The sequence below is a fragment of the Delphinus delphis genome, chromosome 15, assembly GCF_949987515.2.
Source record: "Delphinus delphis chromosome 15, mDelDel1.2, whole genome shotgun sequence".
NCBI classification, from domain to species: domain Eukaryota; kingdom Metazoa; phylum Chordata; class Mammalia; order Artiodactyla; family Delphinidae; genus Delphinus; species Delphinus delphis.
Window position 1 is genome coordinate 78,802,672 of NC_082697.1, and position 18,680 is coordinate 78,821,351.

The following is an 18,680-nucleotide window of genomic DNA, read 5'->3' on the forward strand; positions in this document are numbered from 1 at the left end:
CCAAGACCCCGAGTTTGAGCTATCTCACCCTGAAATAACCACCAGAATCTACTCTCTGTTTGCTGGATTGAGCTGGCACTCAAGGCCCTCCAGACCTTTCCAATCTTACCTGCTACTTTTTTTTTTTTTGGCCCATGCCGCAAGGCTTGCGGACTCTTAGTTCTCCGACCAGGGATCGAACCTGTGCCCCCTGCAATGGAAGCGTGGAGTCCTAACCACTGGGATGCCAGGGAACTCCCTTACCTGCTACTTTTTATTTTGCTCATGCCCTGCCTCCACACAGCATTCTCCTGCTCAGGAGGATGAGGCTGTCCCACCTCCTAATTCCAGAAATACCCTTTCCCTTCTCCATTAACAGTAAAAGCCCATCTGAATTTCCCCTGATACTAAGAAGACTTTCCCACCTGTTGAATGGGAGTAATAATAGGTCCCATGGCTCCTTGAAAGGATCCAATGTGATGACGACTGGAATAACGCCTTTAATAACGATTATCAGTAAATTCTTCAAGGGGAGGCCTGAGCAGAGTCTGCATCACCTGCCCCCTACCCAGTGAGGCCACACAGCCTCAATGGCCAGACGAACTTAAATAGCCAGGCCGCGTCCTTCCGGATGCCCGATGGTCAGGCCCCGCCCCTCGGGACGCTCCACCAACAGGCCCCGCCCCCGAGACGGGCCAAAGACCAGGCCGCGCCCCTCGGGACGCACTAACGGCCAGGCCCCGCCCCACGTGCGTGCACCGCCCTGCGGAGACGTGCAGGCCCTCGCGAGGCCAGAGGCTGAGGTGGCAGCGACTGTGCCGACATGGAGCTGCTGCAGATGCCGGAGTTGATGGGGCTGTCGCTGTTGCTCGGGCTGCTGGCCCTGATAGCGACGGCGGCGGTAGCGCGGGGGTGGCTGCGCGCGGAGCAGGAGACATGCGGCCGGTCGGCAGGTTAGTGGGGCGGGGGCGCGTGGGGGCGACCCACCGGACCTGTCGCTCCCGGCCTCCCCGGTGTCCGACCGGCCGTTTGGGCCTGCGGGGGTGCCAGAGATCCCGCCCTCCCTTCGGCCTCAGTTTCTCCTCTTGGGACATCAGTTTCACTTTGGGACGACCTGTTAGAACCTAGGCCCCGCGCTACCGAGCTCTCCGTGGCCGAGGCTAAGCCGCCTGCCCTCGGAGCCTGAGCTTCTCCCCGGGGCTGCTGCGGGGACGCTAGGAAACTCTCCAGCGCGCTCCTTGTTCGTATTTTCTGAAAACGGGGAGGAGGGGACGGACATTCATTTGTGAACGCTCTGGTTCCCCGACATGCAGCATTTATTGAGTACCTGCCACCTCCTGTAGGCTTCGGGGTCTTTTCCTTTAGGGAGTCCAGTGTCGGGTAAAAAAGAACAGGTGAAACTGTAAGGGAAAAATATAGTGTAGTAGGTTTCATAGGAAGGTCAGTACTAGACACAGGAAACCCAAAGGTGGGAGTGGTCAGCCCTGCTTTTGTCGGTGGGCGGGGGGGTGTCAAGCAGGGAACACTTGACGTGGGGTCTTGAAGGATAGACATGTGAGAGTTTGCCAGGAGGCCAAGAGAGGGCGAATATTCCTGGCAATGGCAACATGCGTGAAGCCAAGGAGGCCTGGAACAGCGTTTGGTTTGACTGTAGTGGGAGGGGAGAGGGGAAGGCTTGTTAGACAAGGCTGGAGACGCAAGCGGAGGGCAGGCAGATTTGTCTTTGTATGTGGCCTCGGAGCTTTCTTCCTGTAGGAATTGAGGAGCATCTGTAGCGATCTAACATATGCCCGCTTTGCTCCTGGCCTGATTTTCAATTAAGTTAGCTATTTGATACAAAAATGACTGGCACCATTTCCAGCACACGGGATGTACTCAACTCACGTCAACTACCTCTCACCTCTGGGTTCTCTCTGGGATTCCTTTGAGCCCTTTAATGCTTGTGTTGGGTACTGTGCTTGTCATTTTGTATATATTATCTCACCCAATTCTCAACTTCTCTTTTAGAAAACCAAGGCCCAGGGCAATTACCTGAGATCAGGGTCACTAGATTCCGGTGTGCACATTATCCCCCACTTAGAGATGTCTGGCCAAGAATCTGCATTCCACTGGCCATTCTGTGTACTTGCTGAGCTGTGCCTGCCCTGAGAGGGCGCCTTTTCTGATGTGCAACGAGGTGCTCTATGGTTATGTTATATACACTAACAGCAAACAGCCTCCTCAGGGTCACTCAGTGGTAGAGATGCAATGCAAACCCAGGTCTGATTCCACAAAGCCTCTGTTTTTTCCCATATCCCTCTCTTCTTGAGGACAGGGGCCATATCTGGTCATCTCTTGTGCCTCTATTCAGTGCCAATCATAGGTGGTCAGTAAGTGCTTATCGAGTGAGTGAATGGACGAATGACATGGGCCTTCCTTATAGGCCAAAGAGCAAATGGACTTCCACCTGACAAGTCCTTGAGATCCAAGAAGCAGAAACAACATCAGCGGGTTCACAAGGAAAAGCCTCAGCAACACAACTTCACCCACCGCCTCCTGGCTGCAACACTGAAGGTACATGGTGCCCACGCACAGGACATGTATACAGAGACTCACACCCCCGTAGACTTTTCCTTTGTAGTATTCTGTGCATGTTACAGACCCCTCTGCCTCTGACCAAAGTCAGTGGGGATGCCCCATCCTATCCCTTCTCATCACATCCCATCAGCAGCTTGCTGTTAATCTAAGCAACAGGGCTCCAGAATCATGGCTGCATGGGTTTCCCCATTTGCCCAGGGGGTTCCTGTTCATACTTGCTGCAACCCTTCCCCTAGAGCCACAGTGGGAACATATCTTGCATGGACTTTAGCAGCAATGGCAAGTACCTGGCCACCTGTGCAGATGACCGTACTGTCCGCATCTGGAGCACCAAGGACTTCCTGCAGCGGGAGCACCGCAGCATGAGAGCAAATGTGGAGCTGGACCATGCCATCCTGGTGCGCTTCAGCCCTGACTGCAGGTGGGACAGGAGGGATCCCCAGGTTTGCCTGCAGAAGCCCTGACCCAAGCTTATGTCCTTCCCATACCTTGTGTAGGGTAGTGAGGGGGGACCCAGGGTCTCCCTTGAGGTGGCAGAAAGGGAACATCCAGACAGCTTGAACACCGCCTGAGGCTCCTTGGAGGCCTGTGGAGCTACATAGCAAGGAAGCAGAGAGGGGAAGATCTCTTCCTCCTTGGGAAGTACCAAAGCCTGACTTCCAGAGTAGTCTTGGAAGCTCTAGTGGTTTTCTAAACCCTAGAGAGATGCTAAAGGAGCCAGAGCTATGAGAGGCTTACCTTGTAAGGAGTTTTAAGAGATTTTGAATTAAGGGTTTAAGTTGTGAGGCTGGACTATAAGTCCTGAAGGGAGATCTTGATTTTCCTCAGAGCCTGCCTAGCATAGGACCTGGCACACACAGGTCTCCGTGCCCAAAGGAGTGAGAGACTTGTCTGCTCCCTGTCTCTAGAGCATTCATCGTCTGGCTGGCTAACGGAGATACCCTCCGTGTCTTCAAGATGACCAAGCGAGAGGATGGGGGCTATACTTTCACGGCCACCCCAGAGGACTTTCCTAAAAAGCACAAGGCAGCCATCGTCAACATTGGCATTGCTGACACAGGTGAGGCACTCAGAGGATGGAGCTTGCCCAAGGCAAGAGGGAATGGACCCAGTTTTACTTACTGAGTGAGCAAATGCAGCCTGACAGTTATGCTTAGCCCCAGTGTGACAAAAAGGGCCCTGGCTCTGGGCTCCCCTGGAGTCCTGGGAGCCACAGCAAGTCCCCTGGGGGAGGCAGGTAGTAGCCACAGTCTTCAGCCAAATCCTTATCTGTGGTGACCCTTGGCTTGGGAGGCAAGCGTGGATACGTTACACTGGGCAGCAGATGCCTTCATAAGTCAGTCGATCAGGTCATGGACCTCAGCCCATGGCACTCCTCTCGCCCTTCAGGGAAGTTCATCATGACTGCTTCCAGTGACACAACTATCATCATCTGGAATCTGAAAGGTCAGGTGCTGTCCACCATCAACACCAACCAGATGCACAATACATTTGCTGCTATATCCCCTTGTAGCAGGTGAGGAAGGAGGGACTTTGGCCTCGGGCATGGGCAGAGGTTGGGGCTGGGGGGCTGGGGACAGAGCAGAGAGCCAGCTTCAGAGAGCAGAAGGGGCAGGCAGTGTGGAATCAGGACACCTAGATTCAAGTCCTTAGTCTCTATTTCTCCATCCATAGTTTTTAAGAGGTTGGGGTGGGGGTACTAAGTATCTTACAGCCTGGCTGTGAGGATGGACTGAGGTCATGTATAAAAGCAGTTTTCAAAGGTAGTGTTTTAGGCACAAGATTAATTAACTTTCTCAGGAAAAAGTTTTGGCAGATTTGCAGAAAAAGATGCCCTTAAAATTAAGTTTTAATGCAACCTGGGTTGTATGGCAGGTTTGTGGCCTCGTGTGGCTTCACCCCAGATGTAAAAGTTTGGGAAGTCTGCTTTGGGAAAAAAGGGGACTTCCAGGAGGTTGTGCGAGCCTTTGAACTGAAGGGCCACTCTGCAGCCGTCCACTTCTTCGCTTTCTCCAATGACTCCCGGAGGTGAGTGACTTCTCTCTGATTTCTTACACGTGACTTGCAGCCCCTCTTGGCGTCCAGGATCCTTCTGCCATTCTCTGCAGTGGCTCTGAAGTTGCGGGGGGAGGGTGCCTGGCCTGCAGCAGGAAGTAGACATAGCAGTGGAGTTGGCTTCCTAGCTGGCGTCCCTAGCACTGTCCCAGTGCCCTCTCCTCCAGGGTGTGTTGGGGCTAGAGCCGTGGCTTTCCCTGCTGCAGGATGGCCTCTGTCTCCAAGGATGGTACGTGGAAACTGTGGGACACAGATGTGGAATACAAGAAGCAGCAGGACCCCTACTTGCTGAGGACAGGCCGTTTTGAAGAAGCAAGCACCATGCCGTGCCGCCTGGCACTCTCGCCTGACGCCCAGGTTTTGGCCTTGGCCAGTGGCAGCAGCATTCATCTCTATAACAGCCGGCGGGGTGAGAAGGAGGAGTGCTTCGAGCAGGTCCATGGGGAGTGTATCAGTGACTTGTCCTTTGACGTCACTGGCCGGCTTCTGGCCTCCTGTGGGGACCGCGCAGTGCGGCTCTTCCACAACACCCCTGGCTACCGGGCAGTGATGGAAGAAATGCAGGGCCTCCTCAAGCGGGCCTCCAATGAGAGCACCCGCCAGAGGCTACAGCAGCAGCTGACGCAGGCCCAGGAGGCCCTGAAGAGCCTGGGTGCCTTGAGGAAGTGACTCATGGGAGGGCACAGCAGGAAGGATCTGGCCTTCTGCCTTCGCTGTCCCGGCTCTTCCCAAGTACTCCCCAGCTGGAAGCTTTTGAAAGGGGTGTGCTGATTTTCTTAATGGTGACTCCTCTCTCCTTTTTCCCATTGAAACTATTCTTGCCTACTTAGATCTCTCTCTCTCTTCTTGCTGGTGTGACTCCTGGCCTTACTTGACCTCCCAGGCTAACGACCAAGGTGCTTCTCTTTTTCCTGGGCCCAAGGGGTAGAATCTGTCTTCACCAGGCACTGAGGAGAGTGGTAATTAGAAGAGAAAGAGAGAACATGGTCTTTGACCTTGTGGCAACACACCCTGCTATCCAAAGAAGTGTGTAATTGTGGGACTTCCCTGACGGTCCAGTGGTTAAGACTCTGTGCTCCCAATGCAGGGGGCCTGGGTTTGATCCCTGGTCGGGGAACTAAGGAAAAAAAAAAAACGACAAAGAAGCTTGTAACTGTGGAGGCAAAACCTAGGGAACACCTGAGTACTAACCAGCAGTCTTGCAGGGATGGGAGATTGGGAAATCTTCCAATTCCATAACTGTGGTATGGCTCAGGGAAAGGCTGATCTTAACCCAGCAAAGCACCTAACTTCATCAAAAAGTGATTAAGGGATTCATTCTGTGCCTCAGTTTTCTTATTTGTGAAATGGAAAATAATTATCTCTTGACCTCATTACAAAGATGTTATGTTGTGAGAGTATGAGGGTATGAAGTCCCTAGATTTGGAAGAAGAGTAGAAAAGAGTCATAACATATGTTACCTGTTGTTGCATATCAGTTATTAACTACAGGGTTAAAACAGGGCACTTTGAAACTCAATTAGAAAGAAACATATCCCTTGGGAAGGCCAAGTTTCTGGGACTTGATCATACATTTCATATCTGGTTCTGCTTTAAGTTGTGTGGGAGAATCACAGAATCCCGAGATAGGGCTCTTCTCTTCCAGGAGGTTATGAGGAGAACTTGAGGAGAACTTCTTTTCAGTTCACCAGACATTTGAGTGCCTACTCTGTGCCTAGCACGCAGCACTGGACCCTGGAGATAAGTATGAATAAGACATGGTTTCTGCCATCAGAGGTGGCAGGTGGAGAGGGGTTCACATGCCCGTGAAGTGCTTTTGTTAGTTTATTCATAGCTGGAGAAGGCTGTTGTAAAAGTCAAAGCGAGAGAGAGGATTGAATCAGGACAGAGGCAATGAATATGGAGTTGAAGTTGAAGGGTAGATTTGATAGATTAGGTATTTAGCAGTTCAAATTTTGGGACTTTGAGGACTGCTTGGATGTGAGATGGAAATGAGGAATCTTAGGAAGACTTGAGCCTAGGGAAAATTTACTCATCCAGAATAAATTCTTCCTCCCTCTCCCTAAAACTGGGATCTCTGCTAGTCACCCCCAACTCATAGAGATATTTGAACAAGTCACAGCCTTGGAGTTATCCTTAGTTACTCCCTTTTCATACTCTCTCCGCCCTACTGCACTGCTGCCGTCCACTCCACCAGAAAATTCTTTTGGTTACATTCCAGTTTATATCCTGAATCTGCTACCTCTCTCCATCTTTTCTGTTACCATCCTGGTTCTAGCCACTGTCACCTACTGGACTGCTATAACATAGCTTCCTCATTGGCCTCCCTACTTCCTCTCTTGCCTCGTTAAGTCACTTTTCTACGTAGCAGGGTGATCTTTTAAAAATGTAAACCAGATCCCATTGTTCCCAAGTTAAAACCCTGAAAAGACACCCCATCACAGTTGGAATAAAATCCAAAACTCTGACCATGGCCTACAAGGTCCTATGTAATCTGGCTTCTTCCTTCCTCTGTGACCTTGTTACCACTTCCCTCCACCAAGCCAAGTTATTTCCAGCCTCGAGGGGGACTTGTGCCTATGCTTTTCCCTTTGCTTAGAAGCATTTTTTTTTCTTCTGTTGGCAGTCTTGTCATGCTTGTCATAATTCAGTTCTCAGTTTCGATTATACTTCAGAGAAACCCTCCCTGACCACCCAATCTGAAGTAGCCCTTTACACCAATCATATCAGATCCATCACATTAGCTTATTTTATTTTATTTTGCATTACTTAATGCTATCTGAAATTATCTTGTTTGGATATTTGTTGGCTTCAGGGGTTTTCAGTTTAAATGATTATGGATGTCAAGTGGGTAATATAAGTGGGTGATTCGGGCCACAGTCGTCTGGGTGTAAGACAGTAGGAAATGGAACTGAAGTGATCTCTAGGGGGCATGTGTCCTGGGTAAGGGGCAGGCGTGGCTGCGACTTAATATTCAGGATTCCAGCAGAAGTTGCCTGTTTCAGAGAAGCTAGAAGTTGGCAATTCATTATAAACAGAAAAACTTAGGCACTGTGGGGACCAAACAGAATGCTACTGTGGGCAGGATGCAGACCAGCAGTCTCATTGGCAGCTTCTGGATTGTTCATTAACCCACTGGAATGTGACAAGACTCCTTGTCGGTCTTATTTGCTCTGTATCCCACACACAGTACCTGGGATAGAGTAAGCACTCAATAAATGTTGAACTCAAACCAGAGCAGTTGACAGAAATTTCAGTACCCTCTGTGTATTGTGGTTTTATGTTCCTAAGAATAGACTTCTGATTGATAATACTATGCACCTGGGTCCTGGTGAATACTTGCTTTCTGATTGTTTGAAGAATGAGACTAAAACACTTTGCATATCTGCTTGGCTCTGGCTTTACTCTCGTATATCCAGGAGAGGAAGTGACCACAGAATGTTGAGTTACGGAAGTCAGAAGTCTTCAGTTCCAATTTCAGCTGGGGCACTTACTGACTTGAGACCTTGAACAGACAGATCACTTGACCTCTCTGAGTTCGTTTCCTCATCTGTAAAATGGGAATAAATCCTGTCCTTCGTGCTTTGCAGGGCTATGAACTTCTAATAAGATGAATGAAAGCACTACAAAAAAGTCAATACAGAGACTTCCTGAGGACAGAAAGCTCCTCTCACTAAAGATGAGGCTGCTTCTCTTGTAAGCATGGAGAAGTTACCTAGATACTCCTGTAGCCTAGAGGCCACCGTGCTTTTTTGGTAAAAAATCCTTGTGTGTGAAGGCAGTGTTAATACTTAAATATTACTATTTCAATGTGTGTAGGTTTGAAATTTTTCAAAATAAAAATTTGGGGAAATATTTTAAAATGGTGCTTTATAGATTATTTTTATCAGTCATCAAAAATAGAAAAAAATATTTAAACCACAAAAGTGCACATCTAAAGGCCTGTTGATAGTCTTCATCAATTTCAATTAAGGTAATGAGAATACTCTTATTTAAAAGATGTTCTGGGGGATTCCCTGGCTGTTCAGTGCTTAGGACTCCATGCTTCCACTGCAAGGGGCACGGGTTCGATCCCTGGTCGGGGAACTAAGATCCCGCAAGCTGCACTGTGCAGCCAAAAACAAAAAAGATGTCCTGCAATTAGAGATTATAGGAGGTAAGTAGGAAGCACATACTCTGGTGATGAGTTATCAATGATGATAGGTTGGGACTTCCCTGGTGGCCCAGTGGTTAAGACTCTGTGCTCCCAATGCAGGGGGCCCGGGTTCGATCCCTGGTCAGGGAGCTAGATCCCGCATGCATGCCGCAACTAAGAGTTCGTATGCCACAGCTAAGGAGCCCGCCTGCCGCAACTAAGACCTGGTACAACCAAATAAATATTTAAAAAAAATGATTATAGGTTATATCAGAGACCCAACATTGCCCCAAACTGGCCACATATCTAGAAACAATAATTTGGGATTCATGTTCTCCTCTACAAAATTCCAGAAATATGAGTCTTCCAGGTGATCCTGGCTTGTTTTGAGCACACAGCTCTTGAGGCTGAGGCCCACTGATAGAACAGGTTGGCACTGCAGAATCAGCCACAGCAACCGAAAGCATGATTCATACACACAAACCTGGGAATGTCTTCTTGAGATTGTGACTGTATGTCCAAGTCTTCATTTCTTCAAGCTTCCAACTCTGATCCCAGGGTTCAGGGCAATTGGAAAATGAATGTGGTTTCCACTTTCTATTCAGTATACATACCCAGTTTGAGTCCATTTTCATTTTCTTGGTCACATTAATAGTGGCTAACGTTGAGCGCGAAGCCTTCAATCCCTACCAACTCACTATTGTTTTTGCCTCAGCAAAACCCAGTAACCAACCACATCTTAGTTTTTATTTGGTGAAGTCCCACTTCCCCAAATCTTAATCTGTACAATTTATAGGGGATAGACCCAGACCCTCCATGGTGGGCATATAACCAATCAGCATATTCCTGGACTTTGCCAGAACTCTAGAAAAGTGAAAATATGTTTAATTTTCTGCTGGGATTGCTTAGTAAGTTGGATGTAAAGAACCTATGTGTAGTCCTGTCCAAGAATGAAGCCAACACAGGAAAGCAGCCAAAGAGGTAGAGAGGTGCTGTGCTGAGGATGCTGCTTGTTTAGACAGCTGGCTCCAGACACACCTGAGGTTGCCACCACTGGACGGTCAGTTATAAGAGCCAATAGATTCCTGTTTATGATTGTCCGTTTGAGTTGGGATACTCTTACTTGCAACTGAGAGAGCCTTGACATCAGTATTATTAGAGAGTCCAAGTAAATTGCCCAAGGCACATAACCAATAAATGGCTTGCCCAGATCTTCAAATTTAGGTCTATCGAGTACTAAAATACATTCCTTTAGGGAATTCCTTGGCGGTCCAGTGGTTACGACTCTGCCCTTTCACTGCCGAGGGCATGGGTTCAGTCCCTTGTCAGGGAACTAAGATCCCACAAGCTGTGCGGCCCGGCCAAAAAAATAATTTAAAAAATAAATTCCTTTCATTTGCAAAGCCATAGGCAAGAATACAAATGAAGGCCCACATGCCATGCCATGTCTTAATATTTCTTATAAATTAAGCCAAGCTCAAATATGTTCTGTCCTCCTACCTTCATATAACTTCCTGGAAGGCCAAGTTCCAATTTAGAATTCTCAGACTCAGGTCTGTGCCACAAAGTGCTGTCAAAGCCAACCATCCCATGATCAAGGCCGTCCCCCTTTTCCCACCTGATTCTCTCCCACATTGCAAGAGATACCCCAGCCCGCACCTCACATGCCATCATATCCCTGCAAGACACCACCTGCCCCTTGGCCACCAACCGCTCGGGCCTTAGGGTGTGCACCATGGCAGCCCCACCTTTGGGAGAATGGACCTGGTGAGAGGCTGGTACAAGCCCTTGAAGCAGGCTTGTGTCTGTTTGGACAGGGAGTCCAGGGTCTAGTGGATGAGATGGTGACAAAAGCTCTGGGTGGTCACATTTCCCTGGTCCTGCAACTCCCTCGTGGGGAGGGGCATGGCAGGAGGACGGCCAGGGCAGTTTCCTCCGGAGGAGTCCTCTTTGCCCACATCTAACACTATTGACACTGTGTTGACCACACTCCATCTTTTCCCTGCAATTCCAAGTTCACTATGCTAAGCTCTCCTCAACACGTCAGAAATGTAATACAGTATTTTATTGTGAGTTCTTGGGGGTTCAACCAGGTATGTATCAGAGTTTTTCCTAAAGTTCTGGATACGTGAAAGCAATCTTGTGCGTTTTCTTTACCGGTATCTGTGGTCTGATTACTGACTCTCCATTCTCACCTTCAAATTCTTCCAAGCATCCCAGAGACCAGCTGCACCCAGGGTACCAACATGGAAACCATGTACACCTTTATCCTTCATCACAGTCCTAACCACTGGGCCGCCAGAGAATTACTATACCCTTTGATTCAAAAGCCCTCTTTTGCATAGTTTCTGCACCCAATACTCAGTGCTTGCCACTGGGAAGCAAAGATGGATAGATGGCCTTCCTTCCATCCAAAACGCGCTTGATCTGGTATCAGGAAATACAATAATAGTAACAACAGCAAATACTGAGTATGTGATAGGCAAGGTTGTAAGTGCTCTGTACACATTAGGCTATTTAAGCTTCACCACATCCTACTGGGTAGATATTGCTATTCCTATCTTAGAGATGGTGAAACTGAGAAACGAAGAGGTTAAGGGACTTCCCTAAGTGACAGAGTTAGGATATGAACTTGGCTCCAGCACTTGTGTTCTCAACGCACTCTTATGCAGCCTCCCAGCCATGCCTGTACCCAGAACATAGGCCAGAATGTGGTTACCTGCCATCAGCGAGGCACAGCCCTGTGCCCAGTACAGTGCCTGGTACTCAGAAATGACAAAATGAGGACAGCCAGGGTATTACTGAATATCACAGAACCCGTGTGTAGAGGGGTCTGGAAGTAGCAAGAGAGGCTGGAGAGGAAGAAAAAACAGGCTTACTCAGAGAGGCAGATGGGAAACCAGACCCAGTGTCAGGAGGATGGGTAAGGAGAGCTCCTGCCCCTCTCCTTTTTTTCCTTCCTCCCTCCCTCCCTTCCTTCTTTCCTTCCTTCTTTCCTCCCTTCCTTCCTCCCTCCCTTCCTCCCTCCCTCCCTCCCTCCCTCCCTTCCTCCCTCCCTCCCTCCCTTCCTCCCTCCCTCCCTCCCTTCCTCCCTCCCTCCCTTCCTCCCTCCCTCCCTTCCTTCCTTCCTTCCTTCCTTCCTTCCTTCCTTCCTTCCTTCCTTCCAGGGATAGTTGCTAAACATCTTCCATGGGCTATATTTGGAGTATACAAGATGTTTCCTCCCTGTGGCTGTGGGGAGAAGGAAGGCCTGGATGTACATGACTAGGTTACAGGTCTCAAATAAATAATATTTTTGTTTTCTTGTTTTTTATTTAAGGAGAATATTTAAATAGTAAAACCGGGTCAGAGCTCCTTAGTCTGCCTTGCAGATTCTTTCTGATCAGGGCCTCAGCATTGGTTCCCAAACTGGGCTACACGTAAGATCATCTTTTTAAAAATACACTAAATGTACTTTCCTCTTGTTTGGACAAATTTCTGTGATGTGGCAGCAGAACAATGATCCCGACCCCCACCCCCGCCACAAAAATGTCCACATCCCAATACCTGGGACCTGTGAATTCGTTAGGATACGTGCTCTCTTAGTTCGGGCTGCTGTAACAAAGTACCGTAAACTGGATGGCTTAAACAACAGAAATTTATTTCTCACAGTTCTGGAGGATGGGAAGTCCAAGATCAAGTTACTGGCAGATTTGGTGTCTGGTGAGAGCCTGCTTGCTGGTTCATAAATGACCATCTTTTCGTTGTGTCCTCACATGGGCAAGTAAAAGGGCAAGAGAGCTCTCTGGGGTCCCGGTTATAAGGGCATGAATACCAATCATTCATGAGGGCTCGGCCCTCATGACTGAATTTCCTCCCAAAGGCCCCTCTTAATTAAAAAAAATGTTTTGGCCGTGCCGCACAACATGCGGGATCTTAGTTCCCTGACCAGGGATGGAACCCTCACCCCCTGCGGTGGAAGTGCGGAGTCTTAACCACTGGACCACCAGGGAAGTCCCAAAGGCCCCTCTTAATACCATCACACTGGGGGTTAAGATTTCAAATACGAATTTTGTGGTGTCACATTCAGTCAGTCCACTGCACATGCCAAAGGAGAATTAAGGTAGCCGATGGAGTTAAGGTCACTAATCAGCTGGCTTTAAAATAGAGAGATTATCCTGTATTATCTGAGTGGGCCCAATGTAATCACAAGGACACAGTGTCCTTAAAGGTGGAAGAGGCTGGCAGAAGAGAAAGTCAGAGAGATGGCAGCAGGAGGAGGACTCAGCCTGATGTTGTTGTCCTTGAAGATGGAGGAAGGAGCCATGGACCAAGGAAAGTGGGCAGCTCCTAGAAGGTGGAAAAGGAAAGGAAACAGATTTTCTGCTAGAGCCTCTAGGAAGGAATGAACCTTGAGCTTGGCCCACTGAGACCCCTATCAGACTTCTAATCTACAAAATAACACACTTGTGCTGTTTAAGCCAATAAGTTTGTTGTGATTTGTCACAGCAGCAATAGAGAACAAATACAACGATGTGTTACATAAAATATCAAAGTACAGAATAATGCACAGAGTGTGCTGCAACCAGTTGTGTGAATATGTACTTTTGCACATATGTTTGTAAACAAGACGAGTGGGTGTCGACATTGGCTGTACATTAGGGTGATCTGGAAAGCTTAAGAACAAATCCCAATGGCCTGGCTGCAGTCCTGTAAATCAGAACCTCTAGGAGCGGGGGGACGGGGTAGAAGTACCCAAGCATTAATATCTTTTGAAGCTTCCCACGTGCAGCCAGGTTGAGGCTATTGGTATAGACTGTCTCATCTCTGGAAGGTTAAGCATTGGGGAACAGGGTGACTGTGGGACCAGGGAGGGAAAGAGAGACAGACTTGCTTTTTTTTTTTTTAATTTTGAACTTCACTGTATACCTTTTTTAAAAAAATTATTTATTTGGTTGCACTGGGTCTTAGTTGCGGTGGGCGGGCTCCTTAGTTGTGGTATTTGAACTCTTAGTTGAGGCATACATGTGGGATCTAGTTCCCTGACCAGGGATCGAACCCAGGCCCCCGCGATTGAGAGCACAGAGTCTTAACCACCACGCCACCAGGGAAGTCCCTTCACTGTACCCCTTAAAAAAAACTTTTTATCATGGAAAATTTCAGTGTATACAAAAATAGAATAGTATAACGAACCCCCACGTTTCCATTACCCAGCTTCAACAATTACTAACATTTTGTACCCTTTTAATTTTCTAGCATGTGCATGTTATATATCAAGATAAATAAATAAAATGAAAATAAAATACATGTGCCAAAGCTGTACCACAGAGAAAACCTTGGGGACAGGGCCCAGGAGCCTGCGTTTTTTTTTTTTTGGCATGCGGGATCTTAGTTCCCTGACGAGGGAACGAACCCGCGCCCCCTGCAGTGGAAGCACAGAGTCTTAACCGTTGGACTGCAAGGGAAGTCCCCGGAAGCTGCATTTTAACAAGCTTCTTGGGGGTCCTCATGGTTGGAGCAGCACTGGGCTCTCTCTGCCTCTGACTGGCCATCACTGGCTGTTTTCTTGTTTCTTTCTGGCACTTCTCATTAGCAAGGCATTAAGGACCCATGCCTGTGAATGTTTTGAGGGGTTTTTTGAACCGTTTCCATTTTTAGCCCATGTAACCTCTCTTTTAATGAATTCCAGTAGGTTCAATGTTGCTGCCTAAGGACACACAGGGAGCGCCCACAACCTCCTACAGGTCTCCTTGACTCATCAGGACTGTTGCGTGGGCCTTGGTGGCCTTACAAAGGAGCACAGCCTACAAAGTGGCTTTCAGAGGAAGAAGACCTGATCCAGGTCCTCTGTCTTCTCTCTCAGCCGGGCTCTAACACAACCCAAGAAGGAGAAAAGAGAGAACGTCAGCGTAGTTCAGGCTCTTAGTCTTCAAGGCTTTTCCTCAAACAGATTTTCATAGATGCCAGTGCGGGAGATGAATACACAGGTTCTAGGCTAGAACCACGGGACTCAGCAGGTTCCTCAGACCCTGTCTTCCACTGAAGCAGCCTGGGTGAGGATCTCAGCTTTTTGGGAGGTAAAATAAAAGGAAAGGGCGCTCCCCTGGTGGCGCAGTGTTGAGAGTCCGCCTGCCGATGCAGGGGACATGGGTTCGTGCCCCGGTCCGGGAAGATCCCACGTGCCGTGGAGCGGCTGGGCCCGTGAGCCATGGCCACTGGGCCTGCGCGTCCGGAGCCTGTGCTCCGCAACGGGAGAGGCCACAACAGTGAGAGGCCCGCGTACCGCAAAAAAAAAAAAAGGAAAGGGCCGAGAGAGGTAAACGCAATGCTCTAGGGGGACCTAAGCAAGGGTGGGATTACATGCTTTTGGAATAATTGTGGAGGAGGTTGAGTCTTAAAAGATGGGTGTTTCAGAAGGAGGATGGCAACTGGGGAAGGAGAGGGGGTGGCATTCCTCAGGGGAGAAGCAGTGTGAGTAAGAGCACAGAGGTGATGTGCAGAATCTGTTCAGGGAACAGGGAACAGGTTTATTCAGCTGGAGCTAAGAGTATGGCAGGAGCAATGGCACAGGAAGCCAAAAAGAGAATTTCTGCCTGCAAGGCACTTTGTGGTTTACAAAGCTTGTCCGGTCTCTACCTCACCAGGTCCTTGGTACAAGCCTATGAAGTACAGAGCCATTGTTATTGAAGTCATTTCACAGAAAACAAAACACAGAACAAAACTAGGATTCAGAGTGGTTAAGTGACCTACGCAAAGCCACGAGGCAAGTTCATGGCTGAGCTGGGATTCTGACCCAGGGTTTCTGCCTCCTAGCATTCTTTTCCCTGTGACTGAGATCATATTTGGGACCCTGATTAACACTATGGTATGAGGTTGAACTTGGGCAATGGGGAGGCATGGAAAGGATTTTGGAAGAGGCCTGGTTATCAAAGGCGCACTGGCCCTGGACACACGTCCTGGTTGGGGGAGGATTGAGTGCTACCTAGGAGCTAAATCGCTCTGACAAAGAAAGTGGGATGATTTCCAGGTAATGTGGATGGGGCAGAAAGGGAGAAAACAGCTGATGGCAGGCCCTAGAGAGACCCTGTGGGGAGGTGTGGTGGTCATTCTCTCATTCATTCATTCGATAACACTCTATTAAGCACCTCATCTGTGCCAGGTGCTGTGCTAGGCATCGGGGATGTGCTGGTGAACTTGACGATGGGGTCCCTGCCATCACAGGGCTGCCATTACAGGGGATAGCCAGATAATACAGAGCAAAGGAAAAGTCAAAGATCTTCTAATTGTGATTAAACTTATGATCTTCAGGAATATCCGAGGATGTCCACCCAGGTCATGTGGCCTTCAGGTTGGCTTCTCCTACCTGCCTGTGGTGGTTCAGGGGAGCGAAGCTTCCTTCCTCCTGCTTGAAGTGATCTGGGGAAGGCTTCATGGAAGAGGAAGCATCATGGCTGGGAATTCATTCATTTAACAGATACTTAATGATCACCCACTGAGTGCCAGGCTCTGTTCTAGGTGCTAGGGATAATCAGTGAACAAAACAAAAGGGACCATGTTGCTACCTTCATGGAGCTACTGAAAGGAGATAGACAGTAAACAAGACAGGGTAAAGTAGTATATCAGACGGTGCTGAATGCTCTGGAGAAAAATATATTGGGGGAGGGGGATACAGAGTGTGTGTGTGGGATTGCATACTGCAGTCTTAGGTTGGCCAAGAAAGGCTGAATTGAGAGGATAATATTTGAGTAAAGTCCTGAAGGAGGTGAGGGAGTGAGCCATGTAAATACGTGTATGCAGAATGGATGATCCAGGTAGAGGGACCCACAGTGCAAAGTTTTACTGGGTGTTTTCAGATGAGCAAGGAGGCCAGCGTATTTGGAGCAGAGACAGCAAAGGGTAGATTGCCGGTGGTGAGGTCAGAGAATTAATGGGAGGAGGGAGACGGTTGGGGCATTGCAGGTCTCTGTAGCTTTTACTTTGAATGCACTGCTTTGAATGCAAGTTGCCCAAGGTAGAGGTCTGGGCTGCTCATCTCAGCACCCAGCTCTGCATCTAGCACAGGGCTTTCACCTAGAAAATGTCAAGGTGAGATCTCTTTAAAGAGAAGGATGTCAACAGAGGGCATTTGTGCAGGCTTCGGGGAATAGTTGGCAGGTGCCCATTTTGACCAGTCTCTTACACAGAGAGAACTTCAGTGGGAGACAGGTGGGGAATGTAGGGCCAGGTGGACAAATGTGAGCAGGAAACAGGAGGATCACTGGGTCTTCAGGGGATGGCCCGAAGAAGCTGGCGACTGGCAGGGCGGGCTGGAGGAGAGATGGGTGCAGGAGGCTAAAGCAGCTGGGAGGAGCAGTGGGCTGTGGAGTAGGGAAACTAGAGGCAAGAAACCTTGGTGTGGGAGTGGGGTGCTGGCCAGCACTTGGACAAGGGTGAGACAGAAGTGAGACGTAAGTGTCTGGTGATGTGTGCCTAGACCAGGGGGCCCTATGAACAGAACTGGAGAATTCTAGAGAGCTGGCCTCTCTCACAACACTTAACATGCTCTGCCTCGAGTTTTATTTTCCTCTTGCTTTCCTTATCCTCGCCCAAAGGGCGGGGAGTGTGTCTTACTCATCTTTGCGTCACCCAGTGTCCACTGCTGCAGGGCATATAGCAAGTGCTCAGATAGTTCTTTGGTTCAGTTATTTTGGATGAGTGGCTTTGAGAAACAGACATGCCACCTTTGATCCTGTTATTTCTAGAATCGTTCTTCCCTCCACATGCTAGTTCAGCTCTTCCACTCCTCAAATGCTTATCGAGCCATGATGTTGGTGGATTATGAAAGGGCGAACAGTTATAGAGGCTATGTCAAGTTCAGGGTTAGCTAGACATTTCTCTGGGCACACAGAAGGAAGTTCCTCTAGAGCTGAAAGAAGTAGCTGCTACCAAGCAATGCAAACTGTCACTTACTTCCTTTATGTTTCCTGAGGCGGTTGCTCCAGGACCCTCTCTGCATACTGCAAGCATCAATAAATGCCTAGGGTGCTGGGGGAAGACTAGGGAGCTGCGCTGAAGGTTGAACATTCACCCAAACATCTACTGAGCATCTACAGTGTCTGTGGACACAGGACTTAGAGCAATTGCACCTACTGTATTCTCAAAGTTCAACTTCAAGGTCATTTTTCCCCAGATGCCTCTAGACACCCCTCATCTAGATTAGGGTTGTCATAGCACCTTGTACAATACCTCTCTTAGCCTAGCGTTTATAAAATGGCATTTTATTTTTATTATTATTTTTAAAATTTATTTATTTCTATTTATTTATTTTTGGCTGCATTGGGTCTTCTTTGCTGAGCGTGGGCTTTCTCTAGTTGCAGCGAGCAGGGGCTACTCTTCGTTGGGGTGCATGGGCTTCTCATTGTGGTAGCTTCTCTTGTTGCAGAGCACGGGCTTTAGGCGCGCAGGCTTCAGTAGTTGTGGCACGCGGGCTCAGTAGTTGTGGCGCACAGGCTTAGTTGCTCCAGGGCATGTGGGATCTTCCCGGACCAGGGCTGGAACCCGTGTCCCCTGCGTTGGCAGGCGGATTCTTAACCACTGCACCATCAGGGAAGTCCCCTAAATGACGTTTTAAATGCCTGTTTTCTGGTCTGCATGTTCTACTAAACTGGAAGCTCTTTGAAAGCAAAACCCCAGATTTTGTCCTCAGCACTGAGCATGGAGTCTTGCACAACGCAGGCATCATATAATCACCAATTGCTGAATTAAATGAGACCGTAATGTAGAGCAGGGGTCCCCAACCACAAGGCCATGGACCAGTACTGGTCCTCTGCCTGGAACTGTGCTGCACAGTAGGAGGTGAGCAGGGCGGGCGAGCAGGTGAAGCTTCATCTGCCGCTCCCCATCGCTCGCATTACCGCCTGAACCATCAACCCCCACCCCCGCCCCCGCCCCGGAAATATTGTCTTCTATGAAACCAG

At 48.8% G+C, this 18,680-nt stretch overlaps 1 protein-coding gene across 1 annotated transcript; it reads left to right on the top strand.

Annotated features, from left to right (window-relative positions):
• The first annotated feature begins 205 nt into the window (after positions 1-205).
• Positions 206-8,921, top strand: TBL2 (transducin beta like 2). Its single transcript, XM_060032251.1, has 7 exons — positions 206-932; positions 2,402-2,532; positions 2,793-2,977; positions 3,465-3,616; positions 3,946-4,072; positions 4,432-4,584; positions 4,818-8,921. The coding sequence occupies exons 1-7, from the start codon at positions 803-805 to the stop codon at positions 5,278-5,280; spliced, it is 1,341 nt and encodes a 446-aa protein (XP_059888234.1). The 5' UTR covers positions 206-802; the 3' UTR covers positions 5,281-8,921.
• Positions 8,922-18,680: the final 9,759 nt, after the last annotated feature.

Coding starts and splice junctions, on each gene's coding strand:
- TBL2 (XM_060032251.1), top strand. CDS start 803: ATGGAGCTGCTGCAGATGCCGGAGTTGATGGGGCTGTCGCTGTTGCTC. Junction 3,617..3,945: donor CATTGGCATTGCTGACACAG/GTGAGGCACTCA, acceptor CTCGCCCTTCAG/GGAAGTTCATCATGACTGCT. Junction 4,585..4,817: donor TTCTCCAATGACTCCCGGAG/GTGAGTGACTTC, acceptor TCCCTGCTGCAG/GATGGCCTCTGTCTCCAAGG.